Raw genomic sequence first — 26,990 nt, 5'->3', positions numbered from 1 at the left:
CCATCATGTCATCTGCAAAGAATGAGAGTTTTGTCTCCTCCTTCCCTATTCTAATTCCTTCAATTTCTTTTTCTTCTCTTATTGCTGAGGCTAACATTTCTAATAAGATATTGAATAGTAGTGGTGATAATAGGCATCCTTGTTTCACCCTTGATTTTGTTGGGAATGCCTCAAGCCTATCCTTGTTACATATAATGTCTGTTGATGGTTTCAGATAGATATTGCTTATTATTCCTATACTCTCTAGTATTTTTATTAGGAATGGGTGCTATATTTTATCAAAAGCTTTTTCAGTATCTATTGATATGCTCATATGATTTCTGATAGGTATGTTATCGATATAATTAAAAATTATACTTACAGTTTTCCTAATATTGAACCAACCCTCATTCCTGGGATAAATCCTACTTGATCACAATGTATTATCCTAGTGATAACTTGATGTAATTGCTTTGCTAAGATTTTATTTAAGATTTTCTCATCTATATTCATCCAGGAGATAGGTCCATAATTTTCTTTCTCTGTTTTAACTCTTCCTAGTTTAGGTATCAGCACCATATTGGTGTCATAGAAAGAGTTAGGAAGAGTTTCATCTTCCCCTATTTTCCCAAAGAGTTTATATAGAATTGGAACCAATTGTTTCTTAAATGTTTGATAGAATTCACTTGAGAATCCATCTGACCCTGGAGATTTTTTCTTAGGGAGTTCAATAATGGCTTGTTGAATTTTTTTTCTGAGATAGGGTTGTTTAGGTTTTTAATTTCCTCTTCGTTTAATCTGGGCAACAGATATGTTTATAAATATTCATCCATTTCACTTAGATTGTCAAATTTATTGGCACAGAGTTGGGCAAAATAATTCTGAATTTTTACTTTAATTTCTTCCTCATTAGTGGTGAGTTCTCCTTTCTCATTTATGATACTAGCAATTTGGTTTTCTTCTTTTTTTTTTTTAAATCAAATTTTAAAAACTGAAAGAGAACACATTCTACCTAAAGGTTATAGGAGAAGCAAGACCAAGGCTAATTAAGCAAAACATCAAGGATATAAGAAGTTGGAGAATGATTGGGGAGTAGAATTTGAGGGGAAAAAACTCAAGAAGAAAGTAGACCACGGAGAAGAAAAGGCAAGGTAAGGAAAATTTGCAAGCTATGGTGACTGCCTGCCTGTAGAACCTGCTTTTAGAGGAGACTGAAGCAGGTGAATCACTTGATTAGGGGGGTAATATGGGGCTATAGCCTATTGGGTGTCTGTACTACTTGGTACCAATATGGTAAGCCCCTGGGAAAAGAGAAAGGAAAAATACAGTAGTTTGAAACTTCTGAGCAGATCAGTAGTGAGAAAGGCCATGACCATCCATGGCACTTTCAGCCCAGATAAGGTAGAGAGATTCAATTTCAACAAATAAACAAACAAAAAGAAAATACAAGTGGGACAATTAGAGGGTTAAGTAAATCAACAGAATTTAATGGAAAATGAAATGATTTGATTGCAAAAAATGTTTTTATTTATAATGTAAGACCCTGAGTGTCGAAACCTATGAACTTTTGCCTAAATTCTGCTCCTAAGTCTCTGCTTGATCAGCTTGCTGAGTTTCTGCCTGATCAGCTCCTGGAGATTCTGCTGGGTCAGCTCTCAGACAATGCAACAGGGGGGCTTCTCTGAGGACCTGAATCCAATAAGAACATGCTGCACCATCTCAAGACAATCAGCAGGCAGATGCTTGGAAATCCCCCACTGAACCATATATAAGTTCTCTCCTCACTTTACTTGGGGTTCCAGGATCCTAGCTCTGTCCTAGGATGGAACCCTAGCTTGAGCTAGTTTAATAAACCCTTGCTATTGCATCTCCATCATGTCGAGTGCCTCTGTTGGGGACTTTTCTTGGACCTTAACAATAATTAGCTCAACCCCATGCTTAGGGTTGAGAGGTAAATATCTGCAAATAGTTTCCCCCAAAAAGACTGATGATCTTAACCAGTAACACAGTTATTGAAGACACACAAAAAAAGAAAGCTCTCCCTACCTTGGTAATGTCACATGGTTCAAAATCAGAAATGGGGGTGTGTGTCTGATTTCATCAGTGGAAATGACATAGGCATGAAAGATAACAGAACCATATACTTTGCTGCTTTACTCAAGGAATATGGTGTCTTTCCATCTGAATTGCCAAGGAAAACTCCTATAGGTGTTATGTCTCATATTCAAATGTAAAACAGATAAGATGGTTACTCTTCTATTTGCCTCCCTATACCTGACAAAATGCTTAGAGAGAGAGAGAGTAGATGTTTAACAAATGGTTTTTAATTAACTAATTAATTAATCCATGGTACTCATTTACTAGTTGCTGGGTACTTCGGGGTACTGGGATAAAGACATGCTAAACCAACAAATTTTATCTCATTTAATTCTTTTTTTTAGATTTCTTTTTTCAAGGCAATGGGGTTACATGGCTAGGTAATTATTAAGTGTCTGAGGTCCGATTTGAACCCAGGTACTCCTGACTCCAAGGCTGATGCTCTCTCCACTGAGCCACCTAGTTGCCCCTATCTCATTTAATTCTTACACAACTTGGGAGGTAGATGCTGTTATCATTCTCATTTATAACTGAAGCAGATGTTAAGTGATTTGCCTAGTCCATGGTCATATAGCTAGTGTCTGAGGCTGAATTTTGCTTATTCTATACCCAGTATTTATCCACTAAACCACCTGGCAATTCATAAAAAAGGAAATAATTTACATTCTATTGAGATGAAAAAACCGTGACTCATTTTGTAGAACAATTGAAAATAGTAATAAGGGATGTTAAACATTCCACACTGGAAAGTATTTCTTGGTAGAGATAACAAATTGTCTTTTAGCCTTGAGAAAGAAACATCTATTTCTGGTTTATAATATGCATTTTGCCCAAATTTTGTCAATAGGAATCAAATTTTTAGATGAATATTCTTTAAAAGTGTTTTCAAAAGCTTTTCTCTATCCAGAAACAAAACCATCTCAATGACTTATAACAGAAATGCCTTGCCTTCAGTTTTACTAGTTAAGATTTTAAATTTAAAATATATACTTATTTTGTGGTCTATATTGTTATAATCCAGGCAAGGCCAGATGGTGTTGTTAAGAAAAGAATAAAATACTTGCTTTATGAAGTCTCATTAAGTTGTCTTTCTAGAATAAAATTTAGTTACCAGTGGAACAAAATTAACTGACCAAAGGAAGTTGTGATATGAAGATGGAGAGAATGCCAATATGACATTACAGACGTACCTTATAAGTCACTGACTTAGAATCAGAGAATTTAGAACCAGGACATTAGAAATGAATTGGGGGAAATGTTAAGAGAAATATGTTTTAGAATTAATCTTTTCCCTCTGAATTGTCCTCGGAATTGATCTCCTACCCTTCCCCCATCCCCCAATCCCATTGTTAAAGCTATGAGTTGAGGTCAATGAACTTTTAGTAAAGTATGTTGCCCCTCCCTGGCAAGGACTCCCATAAATCCCTGTCCCTGGGCCAAAATACTCCTATCAAAAAGACAATGAACCCCTGTCTCAGCCTGAAAGAATTAAGTCTTTGGTCTACCAGCTTCCTCTACAAATCCCTAATTACCTTATCTCTGCTCTCTGAGATACCTGCCCCCAACTACATCTCCCTACATCCACCTTAAAAGCTAGCTTACTCAGTTAAGTTGCTTGTCTTCCTGTGAACCTGATCTGTTCTGGGGGAGGGTCATCACCCAAATAACCCCTCCCTCCCTTTTGCTCTTCTCTACTACTTATCCCCTACTTGCTCCCTTACTCTTCAGCCTTTCTTGGTAGTTTTGGATGCTTAGGAATGCTTAAGTTGTTTAGGAATTCTGCCCTTTAGTCTTTCTTTATTTGTTCACAGCAGTATGTACACCTTTTTGTCTCTGATATTAAAAAAAAACCAGGGGCAGCTAGGTGGCACAGTGGATAAAGCACTGGCCCTGGAGTCAGTAGTACCTGAGTTCAAATCAGACCTCAGACACTTAATAATGAATGACCTAGCTGTGTGGCCTTGGGCAAGCCACTTAACCCAATTTGCCTTGCAAAAACCTAAAAAAAACCCAAACAACTTGTGAACTTTGTAACCTATGAACCTTTTGTAGTAATTTTTACCACCTGAGAGTTAGTCTTTTCTAACTCTTGAGTCAGTATGGTGATTTCTTCATCGAAAATGAACCCACATAGATCCTTAATGCCCCCACCCCCAAGCCTGTCTTCAATACTACACTATTTCTCATTTTATTAATGAAGAAATCAACATCAGATAGGGAAAAATTGATTTGGAAGAAGTGGTACTAAATAAGTACTAATCATCCTGCAAAAAATTGATATCCTTAGCAAATAAAAATAGAATTAAGAATATGAGTTGTACTCTGTTACAGTGGAGTTTTTTGCTCAGGTAGGGGTAGGAGAGGTCACCCTGGGTGACTGCTGAGGGTTGTCAGACTCCAAACAGTGAACCACTGCCCTTGAATAAGGGAGCCAGAAATGGGGAGTTTCCCCTTGGACCCAGTGCTGGTTTTCTGGAGTTTTGACCCAAGAGGCTGCAGGAAGCCCCATTCCTCCTCCTCCTCCTCCTCCTCCTTCACTGGCTTACAGATCCAAGTTTGAATCTGGGCTTGGGAAAGGACAAGCTCAGAAACTCAGGGCATCAGGGAGAGGATGGTCTTTGTTCTCTACTTTGACTCTTCTGCTTGTGAGAGTTAAAGTGAAGGCTAAAAGTCTGGCTCCTGGCCCCCATCTGGGCTTTTGGGCTCTTTCCTCACTATCTGGCTTTGACCCTTGGAAAGGCAGCTGAGACTGCCTCTCCTCCCCTCCTCCTGTTTATGTCTTGGCTCTTTGCCTTACACAGAGTTCTTCTAAATCTAAGATTCAATGATTTCAAATTTGCTTTGTTACTGTGCAACTGCCTAAGTCACTGTGAAGCTAGTTGTGTAACCTTGGACAAATCATTTAACCTCTCTGAGATGATTACCTCATCTTTAGAGTAAGGGGGATTGGACTCAATGACCATTCCCAGTTCTAAACCTGTGATCCTTTGATCCCATAATCCTAAAATTGAAAAACACAATGTCACAGTGGCACTAACCAGTCAGATTGACTTGTTTCCTACCCTAAAGCCTAAATGCAAAGCATTTTACTTAAGTAATTCATTTATTTTTATTTTGCCTGTACTCTATATGCCGGCCTCTTATGATACTTCAACCAGAGAAAAGAGAACTAGAGCAAAACTAAAAGAAACATGCACTCAAAATATACTAAACATTAGCTTCAAGCTCCTTCCTGAGGTACTGAGATGCCAAGAGTAATTTTGCAAAAGTATTTATTTTTGAACTGGCTTCCAGGTTGGGGAGGCCAACAGGCTTTGGTTGGTTGTCCAAGGACAAGCAGTGTCAAAGAAGTTGATTATCAGAAGACTGACCACAAAGAGTCAGAGGTTTTTAGACACAGTAAACTCTGAAACTATCTATTCAAGCAATGAGTTGTCATCAACACCATGGAGGAAGATGCCACACTGATAACATCATAAATTCTTTAAGTATTGGAACAGATTAAGTTTTAAATTTATATTTCTGTAACAACCAATTGGAAATGACCTACTTCATATAATAATTTCCTTTTGCTAAAATTAAGAAATAGAGGGATGGATAAGGTTCAGTCAAGATAACAAAGTATCTCTTGGTAATTAAATCAATTAGCACTTGGAAAGGATCAGCTTGTAATGTCATTAATATCCCTCCTGATGTACCTTTGGGTAAGGTTTTAGATTCTCCCTTTCATGGGAATGTCTCCCTCCTTCCTACTCCCCCCAACCCTTGTGACCCTGGGCAAGTCACTTAACTCTGTTTGTTTCTGTTCCCACATTTGTAAGAATTTGGAGAAGAAAACAGCAAACCATACCAGTATCTTTGCCAAAAATACTCCAAAAGAGGTTATAAAGAGTCAGACCCAACTGAACATGACTAAACAAAACATAAATTATGGAGCAGTTACAGATTTACATTTGATACAGAGGGTTTGCTCCCTGGGAGCAACCTATTCCATTGAAATCACAGGTCTTGACAAGTCCCTCCAGTTAAATCATGACCTCTTTTCTGTCAAAACAAGTGAAATTTGATTTGATCAATGTTTGTTTTTCACTTTTCACCTCCATGCTATCTTTAATCACCAGTCACTCTCCTATAACTGATATACAGATTTTTTCTCATTACTTTTAGATGCTACCCTTAAAAAGCTGAATTATCTCCTAACAATAATGCTATTTCATTAAAAACAAAATTTAAAAACAAGTACTTTTTTTTTTAACACTTTGACTTCTGGGATGAATCTCCAACACCTGGTATGGAAATGAAAAAGAAAACTTAAAACTTTGATGATGTCTATTGTGGAATCCTTTAGAGATCAGAATTGCTGACACAACCACCAACTCCAATATGCTCAGCCAGCACCTTATAACCTCATGAGATTAGGTAGGACAAGATTTACTATAATCATTTTAAGTGAGGAAACTGAGGATCTGAGATGTGAAGTGTTACATCTGATCTCTGAACTGTAATCTCCTTTGTTCAAGTCAAGTCAGCAAGCATTTAAATGCTATCAGCCAAAGGCTATGCTAAGCCCTGGAGATTGAAAGAAAGGCAAAAAGAGTCCCAATGGGGAAAATGACATTTTTAGTATTATGTCCAGAAAAGCAAGATACGTGCAAAATTGTAGGTGTGATTTTAACAGAGATTTAAAGAAAGGTAGGGAAATTGCCAGTGAAAATGCACAGAATTGGGAGATGGTGGGTTTCATGTGATTGTTGGAGTCTGTCCTGAAGACCCTACCATCAGGGAGGTGATACTGTGACATGCAAGTAAATTGAATTTTAGTGAGAGAGAGCTGTGCAAAGTCATCAGCCTCACTTTCTCCTCTGGGGTCTTCTGGTCCAGTGGTCAGATATGGATTAAGATGACTGGAGAGGACCCTGGATGCAGAGAAAAATCTTCCTTTTTAAGTCAAGTTGTTTAACAGGTTTGGTTTGATTGAAGCTTGCAGTATTAAGGCAGGTCAGAAAGAAATAAAGCAAAGAAAGACTTTTGTGTAAGGAAACAAACAAACAAGTCCCACCAGTCTTGGAGAAGAAAACCTTGGGGTAACAGGGTAACTGGCAAGTTACTATTTACATTCACTCTGAGCCAATCAGGACCCAAACAATGACCAAGTGGCATTTGCCTTGGCACCTATTGTTGCCCAATCAATAAATAAGAGACAAAATGATTTGGGGCTGGTAAACCCCCAGATGTTCAGTCAGGTTTCATTGATCAATTATATATCTTTGGGCAGAAGCCTGCCTTAAACCTAAATCACTTCAGCTCTTATTGATTAGCCAACAAGAGATCCTATGCCAAGACCCACTTGGTCATAGTTTGGGCCCTGATTGTCTCAAAGCGAATGTAAATAGCAATTGTTTCTGTTTTGGCAAGAAACCCTAAGTATCTTTCTCTCTCAGATTGCTGTTTCTTACAGCCTTCCAATAAAAGATGATGAAAATATTCTTACATCCTAATCATACTGACTGGATCAGAAAGTAAGGATTAATAATAAGAAAAATATATAATAAGAAAGCAAAGATTATTTACTTATCATGACCATTTATTTTCCTGGGTTGGATTTCACTTATGACTACCAGCTGAGAACTCAAGATTAAACCTATCACCAAATCAAATCTGCTGCAGAACTTTTTAAACTTTACTGTTATGAAAACAAATAATGGGAAGTTCCTCAGCCATGATGGCAGTAAAAGCAGTATATCAAGGTAACCCTCCCATAGTCACCACCAAACAACCATAAAAATAGCACCCCCAAACTAATCACAGAATAGCAGAATCAGAAAAAAAGGATGAAACAATCTTTAGTCAAGAAACCTGACTGATCTGTAGGAAAGGTAACTAACTCAAGTAAAAGGGTAGCTCTGAATAGAAAATATTCTAGTAAGCCACACCTCAGCAAACCAGTGTGAGACCCAGTGTGGTGGAAGAGGAAAATGTCATCACCAGGTTGTCCCACATAAGCATGGCTTGGGTCAGCATAAAGCTGCCATCGATCAGACCACCCCCCTTCCCCACACACACTACCATTACCACCAGTCTCAGCATACTCTAGATATCAGCACTAGGACCCCAGCTTCAGCATCAGACCAGGTGTGAACTTAGCTCTGGGATGAATTCCAAAGCAGACTCCAGTTTCCCAAGGTTTGAAGGTGTGAATTCAAAGAGGTGGATCTAGAGGTCCAGAAAGCTTTAAAAGGGACCAATCTGAGAAAGTCAGGGTCAGAGCCTTGTCTCTTGGAAGACTGATCTGGAGCTGCAGACTCTGAAGAAATCCTGCTAGAAAAATGGCAATGACAGAATTAGCTGAAAATCTCAGGGAAGAGCTGACTTGCCCTGTTTGCATGGACTATTTCAGTCATCCAGTAGTAACCTTAGGCTGTGGGCACAACTTTTGTAGCCTGTGCTTACTCAGGAACTGGGGAGAGACTGACCAACCCTGCTACTGTCCTCTGTGCAGAAGAGCCTTTCAGATGAGAGACCTGGAGACCAACTATCGCCTAGGCAAGTTGGCCAGCATAGCCAAGAACATCAACCCCTACTTACTAAAGATGAAGAAGGAAAGCCTCACATGTGAGAGACATCAAGAGGAACAAAAGTTATTCTGTGAGGAGGACCAAACCCTCCTCTGCATATCTTGTTTTCAAACCCAGGAACACAGCAGACATACAGTGCACCCTACAGAAAAGGCTGCAGAGGAATTTAGGAACAAGTTGCAGAAAACTTTGGATCTTCTTCATAAAGAAGTGGAAATGATTCAGACCTCTCTGGCTGAAGAGAGAAAGAAAATGGAAACTTGGAATGAACAGACACATGATTGGAAGGAGAGTATTCGAGTGCAATATAAGAGACTATATGAATTCCTGAAGAATGAGGAAAAGTGGCACCTTGATAATTTGGACAGAAATGAAAATGCGAACATGAAGAATCTAAGAGAATGTGAGGCCAGATTCTCTCAACATCTTCAAAATTTAAGAGAAGCCATCACAGATCTTGAGCAAAGTGGCCAGAAACCTGATCTCCAGCTACTGAAGGAGGTAGGAGGAGCAGTAAAAAGGAGTGAGTCTCTTTTGCAGCATCGTCCAGAAGCTCTCAACATTCAACTATCTATGTCTCAAGTCACTGGAATGTGGGAAATGATGCAATACTTCAGAACAAATGTAACCCTGGATCCTAAAAGTGCTTGTCCCTGTCTCATTGTGTCTGAAGATATGAAGACTGTTACCCATGGAAGGTGTCAGCAGAATATACTAACTACTCTTCACCACTTTGAAAACAGTATTATTTTGGGGGCTCAGGTCTTTACCTTTGGAGTACACTACTGGGAAGTAGATGTGGGAGACAGCACAGTATGGTCAGTTGGTGTATGTAAGGCAACACTAAGTAGAAAAGTAAATGTTCCATTCTCTCCTGGGGATGCATTTCTCCTTAAACGTCTTCCTAAGGAAAATACTTATTCTGTGATGACCACACCTTTTTACATAGAACATCAATCAAATTCCCCTATCAGAAAGGTAGGGATTTTTCTAGACTATGATCAAGGACACATTTCATTTTATGATGCCCTGAAGACTTGTTTAATATTTCGTTTCCCTTTCGTCTGCTTCTCAGAGCCCCTGAAAGCTATGTTTTCTCCTTGTCCCCCCATGGGAGAGGAGGATGGGATTCCAATGACCATTAGCCCATGAATTTTCATTCCTGTAGAAACTTAGAGGTCCAGAAAGCTTTAAAAGGGACCAATCTGAGAAAGTCAGGGTCAGAGCCTGTCTCTTGGAAGAGTGATCTGGAGCTGCAGACCCTCAAGGAATCCTGCTAGAAAAATGGCAATGAATCCTTCCTGAAGGACACAACTCCAAGTCCAATAGTGTCCAGATCAGTTCTTGTGATTGCTCATGATGTTTGTGATGTAAAAGTGCTTCTACTGAGTGAAAGTGAAGAAGTCATCAGACATATATTATTTGGATCCCAATTTACTATGCAGATGAGTCTTTTCATAAAAACTATTCTACCGAACAAACACTTAGTAGGTTATTATTTGACAAATTTGATGTCATTGTGAATTCAAGTCTTTGGTCTGCCTACTAAGTAATATCATTCCTTGAGGCAAAGCTAAGTTACTTCCTCTCCTGATCAAGTTTCTAATGTGTCCTTGCTTTTATGTAATAAGATTATGAATTACCATTGCCCTTATGTAAATATTAGAATAAATGGTTATTGATCACCAGGTGTTGTTCTGCAAAAATTTGTTGGAGATTTTTAACAAATGTTTATAACTTTGTATTAAATTAAAATGTAAAAAACTATTGAATAATCATATTACTTCTAAGAATAAAAGTGTCTTATACTAATTATTTAAAGATATGCAAATATTTGTAATTATGTTCAAATAATCCTTTGTGATCTCATAAGGAATTTCTACTTAATATCAAAATATTCTCTCAAAATAAAACATGTTGATAAATTTAATGTAAAGAAGACAGGAAGTATTTTGATTTATCAAAATCACATTATTGCCTATTTAGTACACTATTTCGTTAGTTTCTCAGCAAATTATTATGCCCATTATGAGTAAATAATACAATTAAAATTTCTATTGAAATTAGTCAATTTAGTTAAAGAAAATGTCATCCTAACACTTTTGAACTTTCTTTTGCCACCATTACTTTAAACTACAAATATTCCAAACCTTCAGTGGATCTATGAACTTACTGATATGAATATGACATTCAACAGGGCAGACTGCAACCCTGAAGTGACTGCCTATTCTGAATAATTCTCACCCATATCTTCCCATGAGATTGCTACAAGGAGCCTACCTAACATGCTAGGGCCTTCCTTTAAATTTTCCCAATATGCTAAGTCTAACTATTATTTCTCACTTTTTCCCATGACTGACCCATATTCTTTTTTGTTTACTTTTTGGAACCTTCGAAAACTGAAGTTTGGATTCCTAAAGCTTTCATTCCTGTTTCAGAATTTTCCTTTTCTTTTCAAGACAAACTATGAAGTGCTTTGATTTTTTAAAGTATATTGTATCTTTTATACTACTTTTATACTACTGTCACAAGGTATCAAATATTCAATATATTTACATTATACATAATTCTTAATAGAATATCTAAATTTTCATTCCTTTATAGGAATGAACTACATATTACACAAAGAAGACTATTGATGAACTATAGGATAGAAGAGACAGCTTTTAGTTTCAGATATTAGAGAAATTTTTAAACAATGGAGAGATTATAAAAGATAAAATACTTCTACTCAGATAAATTTTTTAAAGTACCTTCGCAGAAATTAGATCAATGCATAAAGTTGTAGGAGAGAAACTTCCAAGTCGGAAAATATTTTTGCATCAAATATTTCTGATAAAAACCTATAATATCCAAAACTTTTAATTAGTTGACACAAACATATAAGACTAAGACATGGTGACCAATAGATAAATGATCAAAACCTATGAATAATTATAAAAAAAGAAACAAAAGAAAAGACACATAAATGTTCCAAATTACTTGTAATAAGAAAAATACTAATTAAAATAACTCAATTTTCATTTCATGCTTGTTAAATTGGAAAATTGATAAAAGAAAAAAAAGAAAAAATTGGAGGGGCTAAGAGAAGGTAGGCAAATAATACATTGTTAGGAAAGATGATCTAACCATTCTCGAAAATATTTTGCAATTAAATAAGAAAAACCCTAACATGATTATACTTTTAACTCTTTATATATGTGTGTAATTTATATTTAACTCTTTATATATGTGTGTAATTTATATTAATGTTTATATAAGTGCATATATATATACACACACACACTCTGTTCTTGTCATCAAAGATAGGGAGAAAGATGACAGAGTATATGAAAATTTCATAGTTGCACCTTTTGTGGTAGCAATGAATTGGAAACAATGAGTGCCAATAGACTGGGGACTGTCTAAATAAATTGAATGCTGTACTCCATGAATGAAATATTGCTATGTAACTATACACTGTAACAAAACAAATAAAAGGATTTCAGAAAAACATGAGAAAATAGATGTACTGTTGGAGAATGAAAATATCAGCATTAGATTATCAGGCAGCTATGGAAAGAGCATTGGATTTGGAGCCAGTGGACTGGGACCCAATCTTGAATCTACTAATAATTGAGTATAATACTGGACAAGTCACTTAATTTCTCTGGGTTTGAGTTTTCTCATCTATAAAATAAAAGGGTTGGGTTAGCTGACCTCTCAAGTTTTTAGCTCAAAATTTATGTTTTCATGATTCTAATGTGAATTAAAATGATACCAAAAGACAGTGTCATATCTGATCTTGGTTTCAGAAAATAGATGTGAAGAAGCACATTGCTAGAGAAATCGATGACTTTGATAATGGGAAAGACTTTATATATGCTCATTTTTGTTAACCAATGGGAAAGACTTTATATATGCTCATTTTTGTTAACTATTGTTCTTTGTTAAAAGAGGGTGGATTTGATGTTGGGGAAAGAAGATGGAATTTAAAAAACCCCCAAAGACAACAAACAGTGAAATGATCAAACAAGAAGCTAAGAGCCAAAACATATATATACTTACAGAAAATATTCAACATTTTCTTTCCTCATTCTCAGGTGAAATTAGAGAAAGAAATTATAGGCAGTTTAAAAAGTCCTTTCTCTTATTACAACACTTAATTTTTTAATTTCCTCAGCCAAAAAGTAATTGAATCTTCAAAGTGGGAAACAATGGAGAAGGGAAAGACTAAGTGAACTTTGGAGAAATACACAGGGTTTCCACAAACCAATGGGGGAAAAAGTGTTGAAGATATGTTGAACTAAAGATTCAATTCTTACCTGACATAGACCACTAATACACATGTCCAGTGATTCTGTATAGCATCGTGTGCCATCTAAAACTTTAGGGGCTAATTCAACAACAAGGCTGGTCCCTTTGGCCTGGCACTTCAGAGAACATGGGTTGTCAGGGTCATTCGACACAGGTAGCCACTCATAAAATTGACCATGATGCTTAACATCATTGTGAGCAGAGCACTGCTGGGCCCGAAAATCTCCTGCTTCTGGAGGGCAGTCCTGGAAAGGAGTGGAAAAAAGCAGAGAGTTAGGAGCACATTCCAAACTAGTAAATTTTGGGGTCATACTTGTTCTTATAAAAATGTTGCAGCTGTTTGGCCTTTATAAAGTACAAATTGAACAACACGAGGTCACTGGTCAATACAAATTGCACTTTCTCATTCTCATGAGAAAGATGATATGATTATATGGTTCTTGGAAAGGATTAATAGGGATTCTGGAGATGGACTTCTAGTATGTGTGTGTTTACATATACAATCTAAGCTCTTTTAAGGAAAAATGTTATTAAATATATATTATATCCAGAATATATAAAGAAAAAGTTTTATATATATATGCATATTTGTAGCTCCAGCATATAACAGAGTTTTGCTAGTAGGTACTCAATGATGTGATAATTCATTTTCAAAGAAGACTATGACATCGTTCGCTGAATGCAATTAGCAACACTGATTTAATTTTTTGTTTTTCAGTTTTTTTAGATATATCAGATTTTTCATGATTCCACTTGGGGTTTCCATGTCAGAATAGTTTGCCATTTCCTTCTTCAGCTCATTTTACAGATGGGAAAACTGAGGCAAACAAGGGTCAAGCAACTGAAAAGTGTCTGAGGTCAAATTTGAAGTCAGGAAGATGAGTTTTCTTGACTTTAGTTCCGTACTCTATCCACTGCACCACCTTAGTTGTCCTGGCTAACTTTATATCATCCTCAAACTACAAATTCACACACAATGGGATTAGAGGTCTCTTCAGAACTCTTTACAAACATCCTTAACAAACATCAAGCCATCATGAGTAAGGGGCACTAGCTACTTCCCACGACAGCCCATAACAGTTGGGGGGAAGCTCTCTTGGTCAGGAATCTGTTTACCCAGAGTTTCACTCAATTGCTGAACCCATTGGATTCAGGCAACCAATCAACCAATCAATGTACATTTGTGCTGGTGATAATAATCCCTACTTATGAGAATCCTATATTTTTTTCCTATACTATTTAGTTGGAATTAGGAGCCACTAGAGAAATCTGGTTAGTGAGTTGATACAATGGATAGAGCACTGAGCATGGAGTCAGGAAGATCTGAATTCAAATTTGACCTCAGAGGTTTAGTACATGGTAATTCTTCCACAGAGAAGAAAAACATCTGAAAATTATGAGACCAAAGAACACCCTTGAGGTAGCAAGAACCTTTAGAACAAAACCAAAAAAATGAGAAAAAACTAACCTGGAAAATATTTAGAGAAGAATTTTTATTTATTTATTTACAAATAACTCCTTGAAAACTTTAATTTTAAAGAAACTTTGATATCATATTTAAGAACAAATGAAAACTGGCCAGATCTATTCTAAGCAGAGGGCAAAGTAAAGGTAGAAAGAATGTACTGATTCATTCCTAAAAAAAGGAACTACAAAGGAAAAGTTTCAAGAAAGTCAGTCAAAATCTAATGATTTTTATATCAAAGAAAACATACTGCAATTATTCAGAAAAAGTTCAAGTACCAAGGAAGTACAGTGAAGATCACATGAGTTTGAAGCTCCTACTAAAACCAAGAAAATAATAATTTTTTTCCAAAAGCCTTAAAACCAAGAATAACCCTACAAAACAGAACATAATACTGGAAGAAATAGGGAAATGGAGATGAATAACCTTTTTAAAAAAATATTTTATTTATTTACTTTCCAATTACATGCAATCATTTTTTGGTAAAGTTTTTTGTTTTTTAGGTTTTTGCAAGGCCAACGGGGTTAAGTGGCTTGCCCAAGGCCACACAGCTAGGTAATTATTAAGTGTCTGATACTGGATTTGAACCCAGGTACTCCTGACTTCAAGGACCGTGCTTTATCCACTACCCACCTAGCCACCCCCTTTTGGTAAAGTTTTGAGATTCATCTTTTTTTCCTTCCTTCCTCTCTTCCCTCCCATTCCCCTGAAAGAAAGCAATTAAATATAGTCTGTGTATGTATCACTGTGCTAGACATATATACATATTAGTCATGCTGTTAAAGAAGAATTAAATCAAAATGAGAAAAAAAGTCAAGAGGAATGAGTTTCCTGATGAAAAGATCAGAGTTCAGAAAAACTCATATGCAAAAGTCCAGAGAAAGCCAGAAAGATAAGTATATTTGAGTGGAAGGAGTATGATGATATAGTGCTAATATTCTAATAGAGGGAGAAAATAAAAGTTTCTCTTTGTAAACATAATGTCTTCAAAGGGTACTGAGGAAGTTAAATAAAAAAACAGAAAAACTTGTGGTAGATTGGTTCAATACATCAATGTAGAAAAGAATAAAAAGGAAGTTTCTTATTTCTCATAATTAGGGTAGGTATGAAGAGTATAGAAATACGGAGTAACATATGAAGGAATAAAACATGAATGAACCTCACTCTTATCTGAAATGGGCAAAAGAAGGTTAAACATACATACATACAGACAGATAGACACACACACATACAAACACAAATGGTTGTAGAAATACATCTAACTCAATAGGGAAATAAGGATAGATTGAGGGAGGATAATGCTAAAGAAGGAATAGTTTGCAAATAAAAAAAGCTCCTGATGAACGAGAATATCAAAGAATGAAAATAGAAAAGTACTAGACCCTAAATGGGTGCTTTTAGAGAGCCTCTTAGATAATTAAAACACATTGTTGTGTAATAATACATATGGGGGGGTGGGAAACCTTTTGGGGGATTATATTTGGTCAAATATTTAATTAATTTACAGCTAAGAAGCTACTAGATTTATTAAATTTTGAGTCACTGTCTGAGCCCATGTAACCTCAGGCCAGAGGTTCCCTGCCCTGGAACTATAAGAAATGACAGAACATAACTGCTTCAGAGAAAAGCAAGCAGAATCAGAACAATTTCTATAAGAACAGAGACATTGTACAGAAAACCATCTTGGAAAGACTTATGAACAATGAAATGACCAAGGCATGTCTCCAAAGGACCTATGATAAAGCATATTATCAAACCTCCTGATGAAGGAATGATGGACCCAAGGTGCAGAGAGATAAATTTCTGGCACAGCCACGACGCGGATTTCTTTGGACTATGTGTATTTGTTATAAGGACTTACTGTCTTTCTTCCTTCTCTCATGCTTTCTCTCCCTCTTCCCTTCCTCCTGAATTTTAATTTGGTTTTATTTAACAATAGTGATGTACCTTACCCCTCCACTATAAAAAGAGGGTCATTGCAACATTTTAAAAATGAACATGAGAAAAACAGAAGAAATTCAGAAGGAAGACAATTCAGAGAAAATTTTGAAAGGATAATTTTGAAAGTAACATGCAGAATTTATTTTTTTAAATGTAAGCAGTATGAATAGTGGTTAATTTTTTCATATAAAACCTTTTTATGCATCAAAACTCTTCACATAAATAGATCTAAAACCAATTGGAGAAATATCAGTTAAGCCAACATAATAAAAATGACAATACTAAATTAATTTGCTTATTTGGCACCATACCAATCACAATAATAAAGAATTATTTTTTTTAGTTTTTTTTTTTGCAAGGCAATGGGGTTAAGTGGCTTGCCCAAGGCCACATAACTAGATAATTATTAAGTGTCTGAGGTGGGATTTGAACTCAGGTACTCCTGACTCCAAGGCCGATGCTCTATCCATTGCGCCACCTAGCTGCCTCCAAAGAATTATTTTTTAGAGTTCGAAAAATAATAATAAAATTCAACTGGAAGAAAAAAAGAATATCAAGGGAATCAATGTAAAAAAGTAAAGAAAGGCAACCTAGAGTACCAGATCTCAAACTATACTACAAAGAAGTAATCATCAAAACAATCTGGTATTAGATTTAAAAAAAAAGGCCTGGTTAGTCAATGGAATACATTAGGTACATAGTATACAGATGTAAATGACCAGCAGTAACCTACTGCTAAATAAACCTCATGATCACAGTTGTTAAAGCAAAAAACTCACTATTTGACTCAAAATGGGTACATGTTTTAGACATAAAAAGTGATATTATAAGCAAATGAGAACATGGGAAAAGTACTTATCTATAGATAAGATAAGAATTTATGAATAAAAAGAGAGTGTCACATGAGGTAAAAGGAATAATTTTTATTACATTAAATTAAAAATGTTTTGCACAACAAATCAATGTAGCTAAAATTAGAAGGAAAGCAAAAAACTGGGAGGAAAATTAAAATACTTTTTTCTATAAATGTCTAATTTCTCAGTTATATAAAGAATTGAATCAAAGATATAAAATAAGAGCTATTCTCCAGTGGATTAGCTGTCAAAGGATATGAACAGGCTATTTTCAGTAGAAGAAATCAAAGCCCAAAATTGTTTATGTAAAAATGATGTTGCTAATAATTAGATGAATGCAAAGTAAAACAACTTAGATAATAACCTCAAAGCCATCATGATGGCTAAGGTGGCAGAAAAGAAAAGTGGCAAATTCTGTAGGGGATAAATAGGGACACTAATGCATTGATGGTGGAGCTATAAACTGGTCCTGCTATTGTGGAAAGAAATTTGGAACAATGCTCAAAAGGCCATGAAGAAAAATTATCCATAAATACAAAAAATATTTGTAGCAACTTATTTTTTGTGGAGACAAAGAATAGAAAACTGTATGGATTCCTAACAACTGGGGAAATGGCTCAATGAGTTATGGCATATGATTGTATTGGAATACTTATAGTGTTGTAAGAAATTAAAAAGGATGGTTTAAAAAAAAACTTGGAAGGCATATGAACAGATACTAAGTGAAGTGAGTAGAACTAAGAAATCAATGTACACAGTGGTAGCAGTATTTTAAAGATAATTGTGAATTAATTTATTGTTATTAATTAAAGATATTCACAATTAAAGATAATTGTGAATCAATTGATTAATTAATTAATTAAATCAATGATTCATGACAGTTCCAAAGGTGTCATGATGAAAAATGTTATCCACCATTAGAGAAGAACTAATGAACTCTGGGTGCAGAATAAAGAAAAATTTTATTTTAAAATTTCTTTTTCTTTTTTTAAACAACATACCTAATATGTAAATGTTTTTCATGATTACATATTCATATATATATATATATGGGCAATGTATTTCTTGTCTTTTTTTTTTAGGTTTTTGCAAGGCAAATGGGGTTAAGTGGCTTGCCCAAGGCCATACAGCTAGGTAATTATTAAGTGTCTGAGACTGGATTTGAACCCAGGTACTCCTGACCCCAAGGCTGGTGTTTTATCCACTAGGCCACCTAGCTGCCCCATATCTTGTCTTCTTAATGGGTAGGAGAGGGGGGGCAGAGTGAGGGAGAAAATTTGGAATTGAGAATAAAAATTAAAAAAAATTAAAATGGAATCCTATTTTTGTGTTCTATTTTCGTGCTTTAGTTCATAATATTTTTTAAGGGGAAGTGACTATGAGGATGTTAGAGGTTCCATGTTTGGGCAATCAGAGAAGAATGAGTGGGGGGAAAATGAAGCTGTTTTACATTAGCCTTCCTGTGCAGCACTGATAGGGAGCAGACTAGGATGTGTTTGGCACTTAGGTGACATTCAGGGAAATCTGAAATTTGCTCACTGCACTTAATTGACAGAGGTTAGGAAATCATAGAAACTGCAGGATCATAAATTTAGGGGCTATGAGTTTGGGGACTGGTGCTGGGAGGGGAAAGGATGCTTCCTTCTACTGTACAGAGTTAGTATACTATTAGATGCAGATTGAACCATAAATTATTAGAGAAAGTCAATATTTGCTTTATTTAGTTATCTCCTTTATTCCATGGTAAGCTTCCATTAGGGGAATAGGTAAAAGGAGTATTGTAAATAGAGAGTAATATTGAAAGCAGGTAAGAAATTGGGGGGTGGGTAGGTGGGGGAAGAACAGTTTCCATAAAAAAAAGAATGGCTTGGACTAAGATGGTCTTTGAAGTTTTTCTCTGCTCTAGATCTATGATTATACAGAAATTGTCATTCTGAGAACTCTGGTAAAGAGGGTTTTCTATTTTCTGAAATTTACTTTGTATTTAAATTTCAACTTCTAGACTATCAATAATGCTTATTTAAAGAAATTTCATACATTTTATAATATATAGCTTAATATTTTACCATTTATAAAGTAACTGATGTCTTTTATAGGCAAGAGAAATACATAATTTTAAAGATCTATTGCTTCTGGTGTTTAAATATGATTTCCACTTAAATTCTCCTCCAGTGTCTCAATGAGACATAAATTTAAAACTGATGGCTCTGCCAGTAAAGTACAAGCTGACAGAACCTATCAAGCTGGAAAGTCCTCAATTTCAGGTTCTGCAATGGAATCTGTGTTTGCCTATCCGATCAGAGAGACTCATCACCACATGAAGAATTTTTTCAGACAAAGCAAATCATTAAATTCATCCATTATGGCAAAAAGGGGTTTTGATGTGGGCCAGCTGAAGGAGGACCAATGCCAATGAAGTCATGGATGCCTGAAGTATTACATCTGCACCCAGAGTATTGAAGCACAGGTACTAAAGAGCAAGACTACCATGTGAAGATTATTCATGATTGGGAAACAAATTGAGTGGTGAGGCTTGAATGATTTTGCATATGGCTTTGAAAAGTTCAGATGAAATATTTTGAATCCTTGGTTCTTACATGATCTCTAATAATAAAGGACAGTGGTTTCTGTAATTATGATATTGCTAATAATGATATCTAGATCAATGTCTGGCATTTACAAGCCACTTTTCATTCTAAAATTTCACAAGGCGTTTTATTACTTATCCATACAACAGTGATGGTGAGGTCATGTCTAAATACATGAGGTAAAGCAGAGAATTCATGCAATTATTTGGATCAAGGAGACTCCAAGTGCCTTAATATTTTTGCCTCAATTATCTGGAAATGGCAACGAACCAATTAAAGTGTGATGCAAGCAGTTGATTTTGTTTTTCATCCAAGAAGTAAGGATAAAAACTAGAGACTGCATAGTATATAGTAGAGATCATTTTCTGAATTCTTCTGCCTATGAGAGCAGAGTCAAGTTCAATCGCTGGACTCATAATGCAACTCAAAGTGCCAAATTAGATCCTTCTGTATGCTTCAGTCACCCTGCTTTGTAGCTTTATTAAGAGACAGACACACACACATACACACGCACACACACACACATGTATGCAGAAATCCCTCTCCCCCCCCCCAACAGCATTCCCAGAGCTGCAACTCTTATCCACAAGAAAAATTCCACAGAATCTGTTGATTCCTTTGAATCTGAAAACAAATTAAATAAATATGGCACAAATGTAACAACTTTACAGGATACTAAAGACGACAGAGTTGAAATGTTAATATGTTTCAATTCTCACTTTTGTGACAAAAGCAGTAAAACAGTCTGAAAGAAAGTCTAAGAGAGGATCAGGATGTAAAGCGATGCACATTTGCACTTCATGTGCGATTTGGGGGCATGCCTTGATGCGTACTTGAGGAACTTTGAGGGTCAAGGTACCTGAGAAGACCTTTTCTCCTTTGCAATAGCACTGTCTTTTCTTCAGTTCATGTCTTTGCAAGGGTGGGAAAATATGTTTTCCTAAGTTTAGAATGCATTCAAAACCTGGAGTTCAGAGTTTAAAATTGAACTCGAACCTTTGTAATGTTCGAGTTTATTTGTACTTGGCAAAATGCAGCTTCCTGTTTTAAGGGAAAAAAAAGACTTAAGAAAGCTTATAAAACAGGTTCAGAAAGCTTCTTGGACATCAAATAACTCTTACAAAATAACATTTTGATGATTTAAGTGTAAATGAATCAGAAACATATGAATCAAATTTCCCTTGAAATACACATGTTTAAAAATTAAGGGAAGAAGGACTTGGCAAAAGGAGCTTTTGTTGGACCTAAAACATCTGAAACATAGTTCAGGACACTCGATGAACCCCAAATGCAGCTGGGTTAATTCATCCAGATGCAAACTGGAAATTCAAACAAAGCCATGGTAGTTCCAATCTACACTTCCTGTCCATCTTTTAGAAAAGACAAGGGAAGAAAGAAAGAAGGAAAGAAAAAGGAAGGGAAGGGGGAAGGGAAGGAAAGAGGGAGGAGGGAAGAGAAAGAGTCAGACATAGAACTTAAAAAATCTTACATTTGTTTCACAAAAACTTTGCGTTATAACTTCGCAGACACTGTCGTTTGCATCTCAGTTTACAATATAAGTATTTACTACACATTTGCTGTGGACAGGAGATGTTGTTTTCCAGGAATGAATATGGGATATGGAATTATTCAGAACAAATAAAAGATGAAATTTCTTATCTCAGTAACAAGTAAACTGAGAACATATACTAATTAATATGAATAAATAATTATCATCTCAATATTTACTTGCTGAAGGCTGTTGTAAAGAGTCATTTGATTACCACAAAATGAGGATAACAGGAATTTAAAATGATTAATTCTACTCATCCTTTGGAATGGATTGCCTTGGGATACAGTGGGTTCCCCTTCACTGGAGATCTTTAGTTAAAGGTTGCATATCCAAATTACTTGTCTGGTAAATATTAGGTAGGATTCTTGGTCAGGTGTGGGAGGAACCTAATGAACTTGGAGCTGCCTTCCAACTCAAAATCTGTGGCTTGCTTCTATTATGATCTCATTTATTGCCCTTGTGCAGAATAAAATATTCTTCCCCTATTCCAAATGACTCTTCCTTGTCTCCCAGGACAACTATTTGTCATATATATATCTATATATATCTATATCTATATATACATATCTATATATACATATCTATATATACACACACACACACGTATATAATGCTATGCATGTTTCTATATCTTTATATCTATCTATACAAATATGATATACACATTATATATATGTACATACATACATACATACATACACATACATAACTACACACTCAGATGATGATTCATAGCAGAGACTAGAAAGAAGATTTCCCAACTTCTGTCTTTTTGAGTTTTCTAGATATGCACTCAAGTGAGACTAGCTAGAGGGGAGATATAGAGCAGTGAACAATCATCAGAGAATCATCTGAACACATAAGAGAAAAGGATCTGGGAGGTGTCTGTGGTACAAGCTATGTTAGCCTGGGTCATACTATTAGGAAAGGACATTTTTTTCTTCATGAAAATTTACTTTATTTAAAAGAATAACAATTTCCCATAAGTGCCCCAGTTCGACCATTCCAGTAACAATTCTCCTTTCTTTATAAGTTTAAACACCTAAATCCTGATGTTAAAGCTTCCTTCTTAAAAAAAAAAACCCACAAAAATAAAACCTGACCTTTTATTTGCCCTCACTATAATTTATAAAATCCATGGAGTCCTGCCATATATGAATACAATTCAAAACAATTTCTGGTTAATCAACTAGCCAGTGGAAAAGATAAGATGAATCCCAGATGTCCCCTGATGATGATAGGTATATCAAATTACAGTATGGGACAAAACAAGGTCAGACTTTTCAAAGTTTACTTAATGGGCAAAATATAAAAGATTATATCTAGGCAGCTAAGGTAGAAGCATTCAGTGAACCTTTAAAATGGATTTAAAAAAACCCCAACAGAACAACAACAGTATATAAAACAAGGCCAAGAAGAGTTTACTTTTTTTCCCTTCTTTTCTACCTTGTTAAAGTGGAGATTTCTATAAGGTTATCATCCCTTCTACTTCTGACTCAAATATTTAACAGTTGACCTATTATGTTGATTTGACTGTTTTACAAAACCTATTTAATGAGTACTAGAATATAAATGCTATATTTTAAATCTGTGGTTCTATTTAGAGTCAGTTAACACCTGATAACATCAAGAAAGTACTGGAAAAGGAACTACAGGAGAAAATGGCATCTCTAGAAATTTAAAAATATTTTCTTCCATCTTTTCATCTGTTCCCCTCTCCATTCTATTAGTTATAAATGACCAGTTTTTATCACTAAATTTGAAGGATTATAGATCCGGAGGTGAAAGAGAACTTGGAGGTCAATAAGACCAACCCATTAATATTGTGGATAAGAATTTGCCCAGAAGCAAATAGCTAATACATATCTGAGAAGATTTGAATCCAGTCCCTCCTTACATAACGTCCTGATCAGTCCAATGACTTATCTCTTATACCATGGCACCTTTCTACATTATTCTGCTTAGACTCTCAGGATTCTAAGCAAGTATCTATTGTATATAAAAATCTAGCAAAGTATCTATCCCATCTTTCTCCACACACCACACTCCCAAATAACTTGTAACTCCCTTGTGGCAGAGGTATGTATACTGAGGATAAGCATATTTTTTCCCTGAGATTTATCATTAAAATATCCTTTCTAAGGATAAGTGAACTAAGATACAACACTAATGCTTTAATGACGGTAGAGATGATGTATGCTGAATATAACATTAAGTGTCCATCAACTCTCCAAAGTCACCTATTGAGTCATAAGGGGTGTGCAATCAACGTTGGTGCAGTGAGTGCTCACTGATCTCTAAAGCATAAATATAGGTGTAAGTGTTGTACTATTAATTCTCAATAGATGATAAAAATGATGCTTAGAAAGGTTGATATGAATGATTTGTACTTAGTCACAAAGAGGGAATGACTGAACAATATCCTGCAAGGTATCAAAGTCTCAGGTTAATGTGCTAGAGGAGTACTTATGATCCTTTTATGTTTCAAAGGTCATGATCTCATTTTATATTTCTTGGGAGCATGCTTAAGAATGAATCACAAATGCTGCTTATTCTTCATTAGATCCTAATTGTGTAGCAACTGAATTTTCCCCATTGCTTTTGGCGCTATAATATTTCAAAATACACGAAGGGATAAAAAGTGAAGGAAGTAGAACTAGGGAAATAACATGCACAATGCCTTACTTCACTGTAAATCAAAACTATAAAACTCCTGAGCATAGCCTGAACCTGATTAAAATGTAATTGTGAAATACTTACAAAATATATAAAAAATATAACATTGTTAGATCCTTATCTATGGTTTAGTGACCATCATTTCTATTTATTTAAGTTTGACACCATTTGATGTAAATAGTTACAACCACAAAACAATTAAAAAAATTTATTTTAAGAAATTATAGGGAATACTCTTGGCCCCAAAGAAGGGACATGAGAAGATATTTCTATTCATTTTGGAGAGGTGAGGGGGTGAGGGAGATCCATGATTAGAGTATATAATGTTAGATTTTTTTTTCAACATATTGATAGGCATTGATATGTTTTTTCTCCTCTACTTCTTTGTTCTGATTTTACAAAAAAATTCTTCATTATATGCAATTTATGGGAGAGGGAAGGGAGAATTTTAAAGAGAAATTCAGATGATGTTAAAAACAAAAGATATCAATAAAATCTATTTTAAAAACATTTATTACTAAATCTGGAAAAAATAAAAACAACTCAGCCAACTGCTTTATATTTCATAGGTTAATGGAATTTGGAACTAGAAGGAATCTCAGAAATAATTTAATATAAAACCTTCATTTTACAAGTGAGGAAATTTAAGTCCACAGAAGGACAGCAATTTGTTCAAGTTCACACAGCTGGTAAGTAACAGATGAGATTCTAGTAGAGGTCTCCAAATCCTTACACTTCTGATTTGGAGATCTTCTGACTCCAGTTTTAGTGATCATTCCACATCACTATCATTTCATATCATCAAATTGAGCAGTGATTTGTGCCTATCCTATGTAAAAAACTTGATTGAAATTTCCCATTTCATAAACACAAATGTGGGTATATACACACATACACAGACACATAAATTTATGTCATATAAATTTAATGGAGCAGTATTTAAGTGGCAGAAAATCTTTGTTTAAGTTATTTACAATTTTAAAAGTAGTTTTTAATGTTCAAATCAGACACTAAACTTTATTCCAAAGACTTCTGGTCTTCAATATATAGTCAATAATATTTGCAATACTAATCATCTTCTAAACTATGGATTTAAGAGCCTATTTGTGCATGGCTGTGGTAACTGTTGTGCAGTGAAAATACGCAGACATGATCCCTGCCCTGTCTAGACAGTCTATATAGAGACAATCCTATTATACTGTAAGAGGCATTATGTTGTGAGCCTCCAACAGATTACTATGAATACAAGAAAGAGAAGACATTGAGCCTGAGTGGTTATGTCACATTAAGGTAAAGTTTATTCAATCAACTCAATTTAATATATTAAGCAACTACTATGTCTAAGATTCTATGCTGGAGAATGAGGAGAGATATGAAGACAAATCAGGACAACTCCTACCATCAAATCACATAAATTCTTCTTGGGAATCCAATATGAACACAGACAGATAAATATGAGGTAGTTTGAAGAAGAAAACATTGACTGGGAATCATGGCAAGCTTCACAGAGGAGGTGATATTTGAGCTGAAATTAGACAGATGATAAAAATTCTGAAAGTTGGAGATGAGGAAGGAATGAATTCCAGTCATGAAAAATGGTTTGTAGGACCACACAGAGGCAGAAGAAATATGAAGTTCAGGAGAACAGAGTACTCCAGTCTGACTGGACTTTAGGGTCTGTCCATGAAGGAGTAATAAGAAATACTTCCATAGTAGGTTGGAATTCTGCCTTCATTTGCCCTTTCCTTTGTGAAAGATAAAGCAGATTTTCCTGGTCAGCATGATTAAATGACTCTGGATCCTGAGGTTGTGAAGGGCAGTGGAAATTATAAGGTATTTAGACTCTCAGCTTTGCTACTTGCTACCTATATAACCGTTAGCAAATAATATCAACACTACAGATTCCAAATTTCTCCTTCCCAATGATAATAGCACTGAATGATCTCAAAATGCTAAATAAATAAATCAATCACAAATCATATGATCTTACACATAACTTAAATCATATAATCTTACACATACCTTAATATACCTTAAATCATATAATCTTACATATACCTTAAATAACAATTCTTATCTGTTCCTTCCTTCCTTCCTTCCTTCCTTCCTTCCTTCCTTCCTTCCTTCCTTCCTTCCTTCCTTCCTTCCTTCCTTCCTTCCTTCCTTCCTTCCACTCTCTCTTTTCCTCCCTCCCACCCCCTTTTCCTTTCTTGCCTTTGGAATAAAAGTTATCAGGACAAAACCAGTGAGTAAATCTCTGCTTTGGGGCTTGAATGCCATTAAATGGCTTCCCTGTCCCACCTAAGCATATCTCCTTGACTTGTTTATACTTAGAATGGATTTTTCTGTCTATTGAGGAAATAGTACAGCCGTATTAAAAATAGTCATAAGCATTTCATTGTGCTCATTAGGGACACATATATGTCATATATGAAAATATATGACACCATAAATGATCAACCCCATCCTAGTACAGTATGTTATAATACATGCAGCCCTGGTTTCTGAACTTCTCTAGTCACAAGCTTCCACTAAGTTACTCTGAGATCTGGTCTAAATAAGATTACTTAAAACAGTCTACTTTAAAAGTTTATTCTTTCCTCTGGGTATTATTAATTTATTTGTTTATTTTTAACCCTTAGAGCAAAATATACTTTTCAACATTAATGCTTAGCAGATATTTGTAGACTTGGTTGCTTTTAGCTGTCTTTTCCCCCTTACCAGCTCCATATTATTAATTTCACCCAAGTTTTTTTTCATATATTTGCTACTTTAAATTCTTATTTTTTTCTATTCCTATGCTTTAAATTATTTTTACTTTATCAATATCTTTCCCTTAAATTAGCTTAGAGGCTTCTTGATATCTAGAATTTAAAATTAAAACATGACAGCTATTTTAGATAATCCATCTAAATATAACATAAAAGAGGTATATTTGTGTGTTTTGCTTTTTTAAAGATATTAGTG

The 26,990-nt window shown here is 35.3% G+C and overlaps 1 protein-coding gene and 1 pseudogene across 5 annotated transcripts in view; one reads left to right on the top strand and one right to left on the bottom strand.

Annotated features, from left to right (window-relative positions):
• Positions 1–26,990, bottom strand: part of ADAMTSL1 (ADAMTS like 1) — a 1,134,116-nt gene that overhangs the window by 281,778 nt on the left and 825,348 nt on the right. For all 5 annotated transcript variants that reach the window (XM_074197566.1, XM_074197568.1, XM_074197565.1 and 2 more), the window contains one exon: positions 12,956–13,192. In XM_074197566.1, the coding sequence (XP_074053667.1) occupies positions 12,956–13,192 (237 nt within the window). The remainder of the gene's footprint in view (positions 1–12,955; positions 13,193–26,990) is intronic.
• On the top strand, positions 8,361–9,875 carry LOC141495813 (putative E3 ubiquitin-protein ligase TRIML1 pseudogene; annotated as a pseudogene).

This window comes from Macrotis lagotis, chromosome 8 (assembly GCF_037893015.1).
Source record: "Macrotis lagotis isolate mMagLag1 chromosome 8, bilby.v1.9.chrom.fasta, whole genome shotgun sequence".
NCBI classification, from domain to species: Eukaryota; Metazoa; Chordata; class Mammalia; order Peramelemorphia; family Peramelidae; genus Macrotis; species Macrotis lagotis.
Note: the sequence above shows the minus strand (reverse complement) of the source record. Positions and strands in the feature narration are given on the sequence as shown.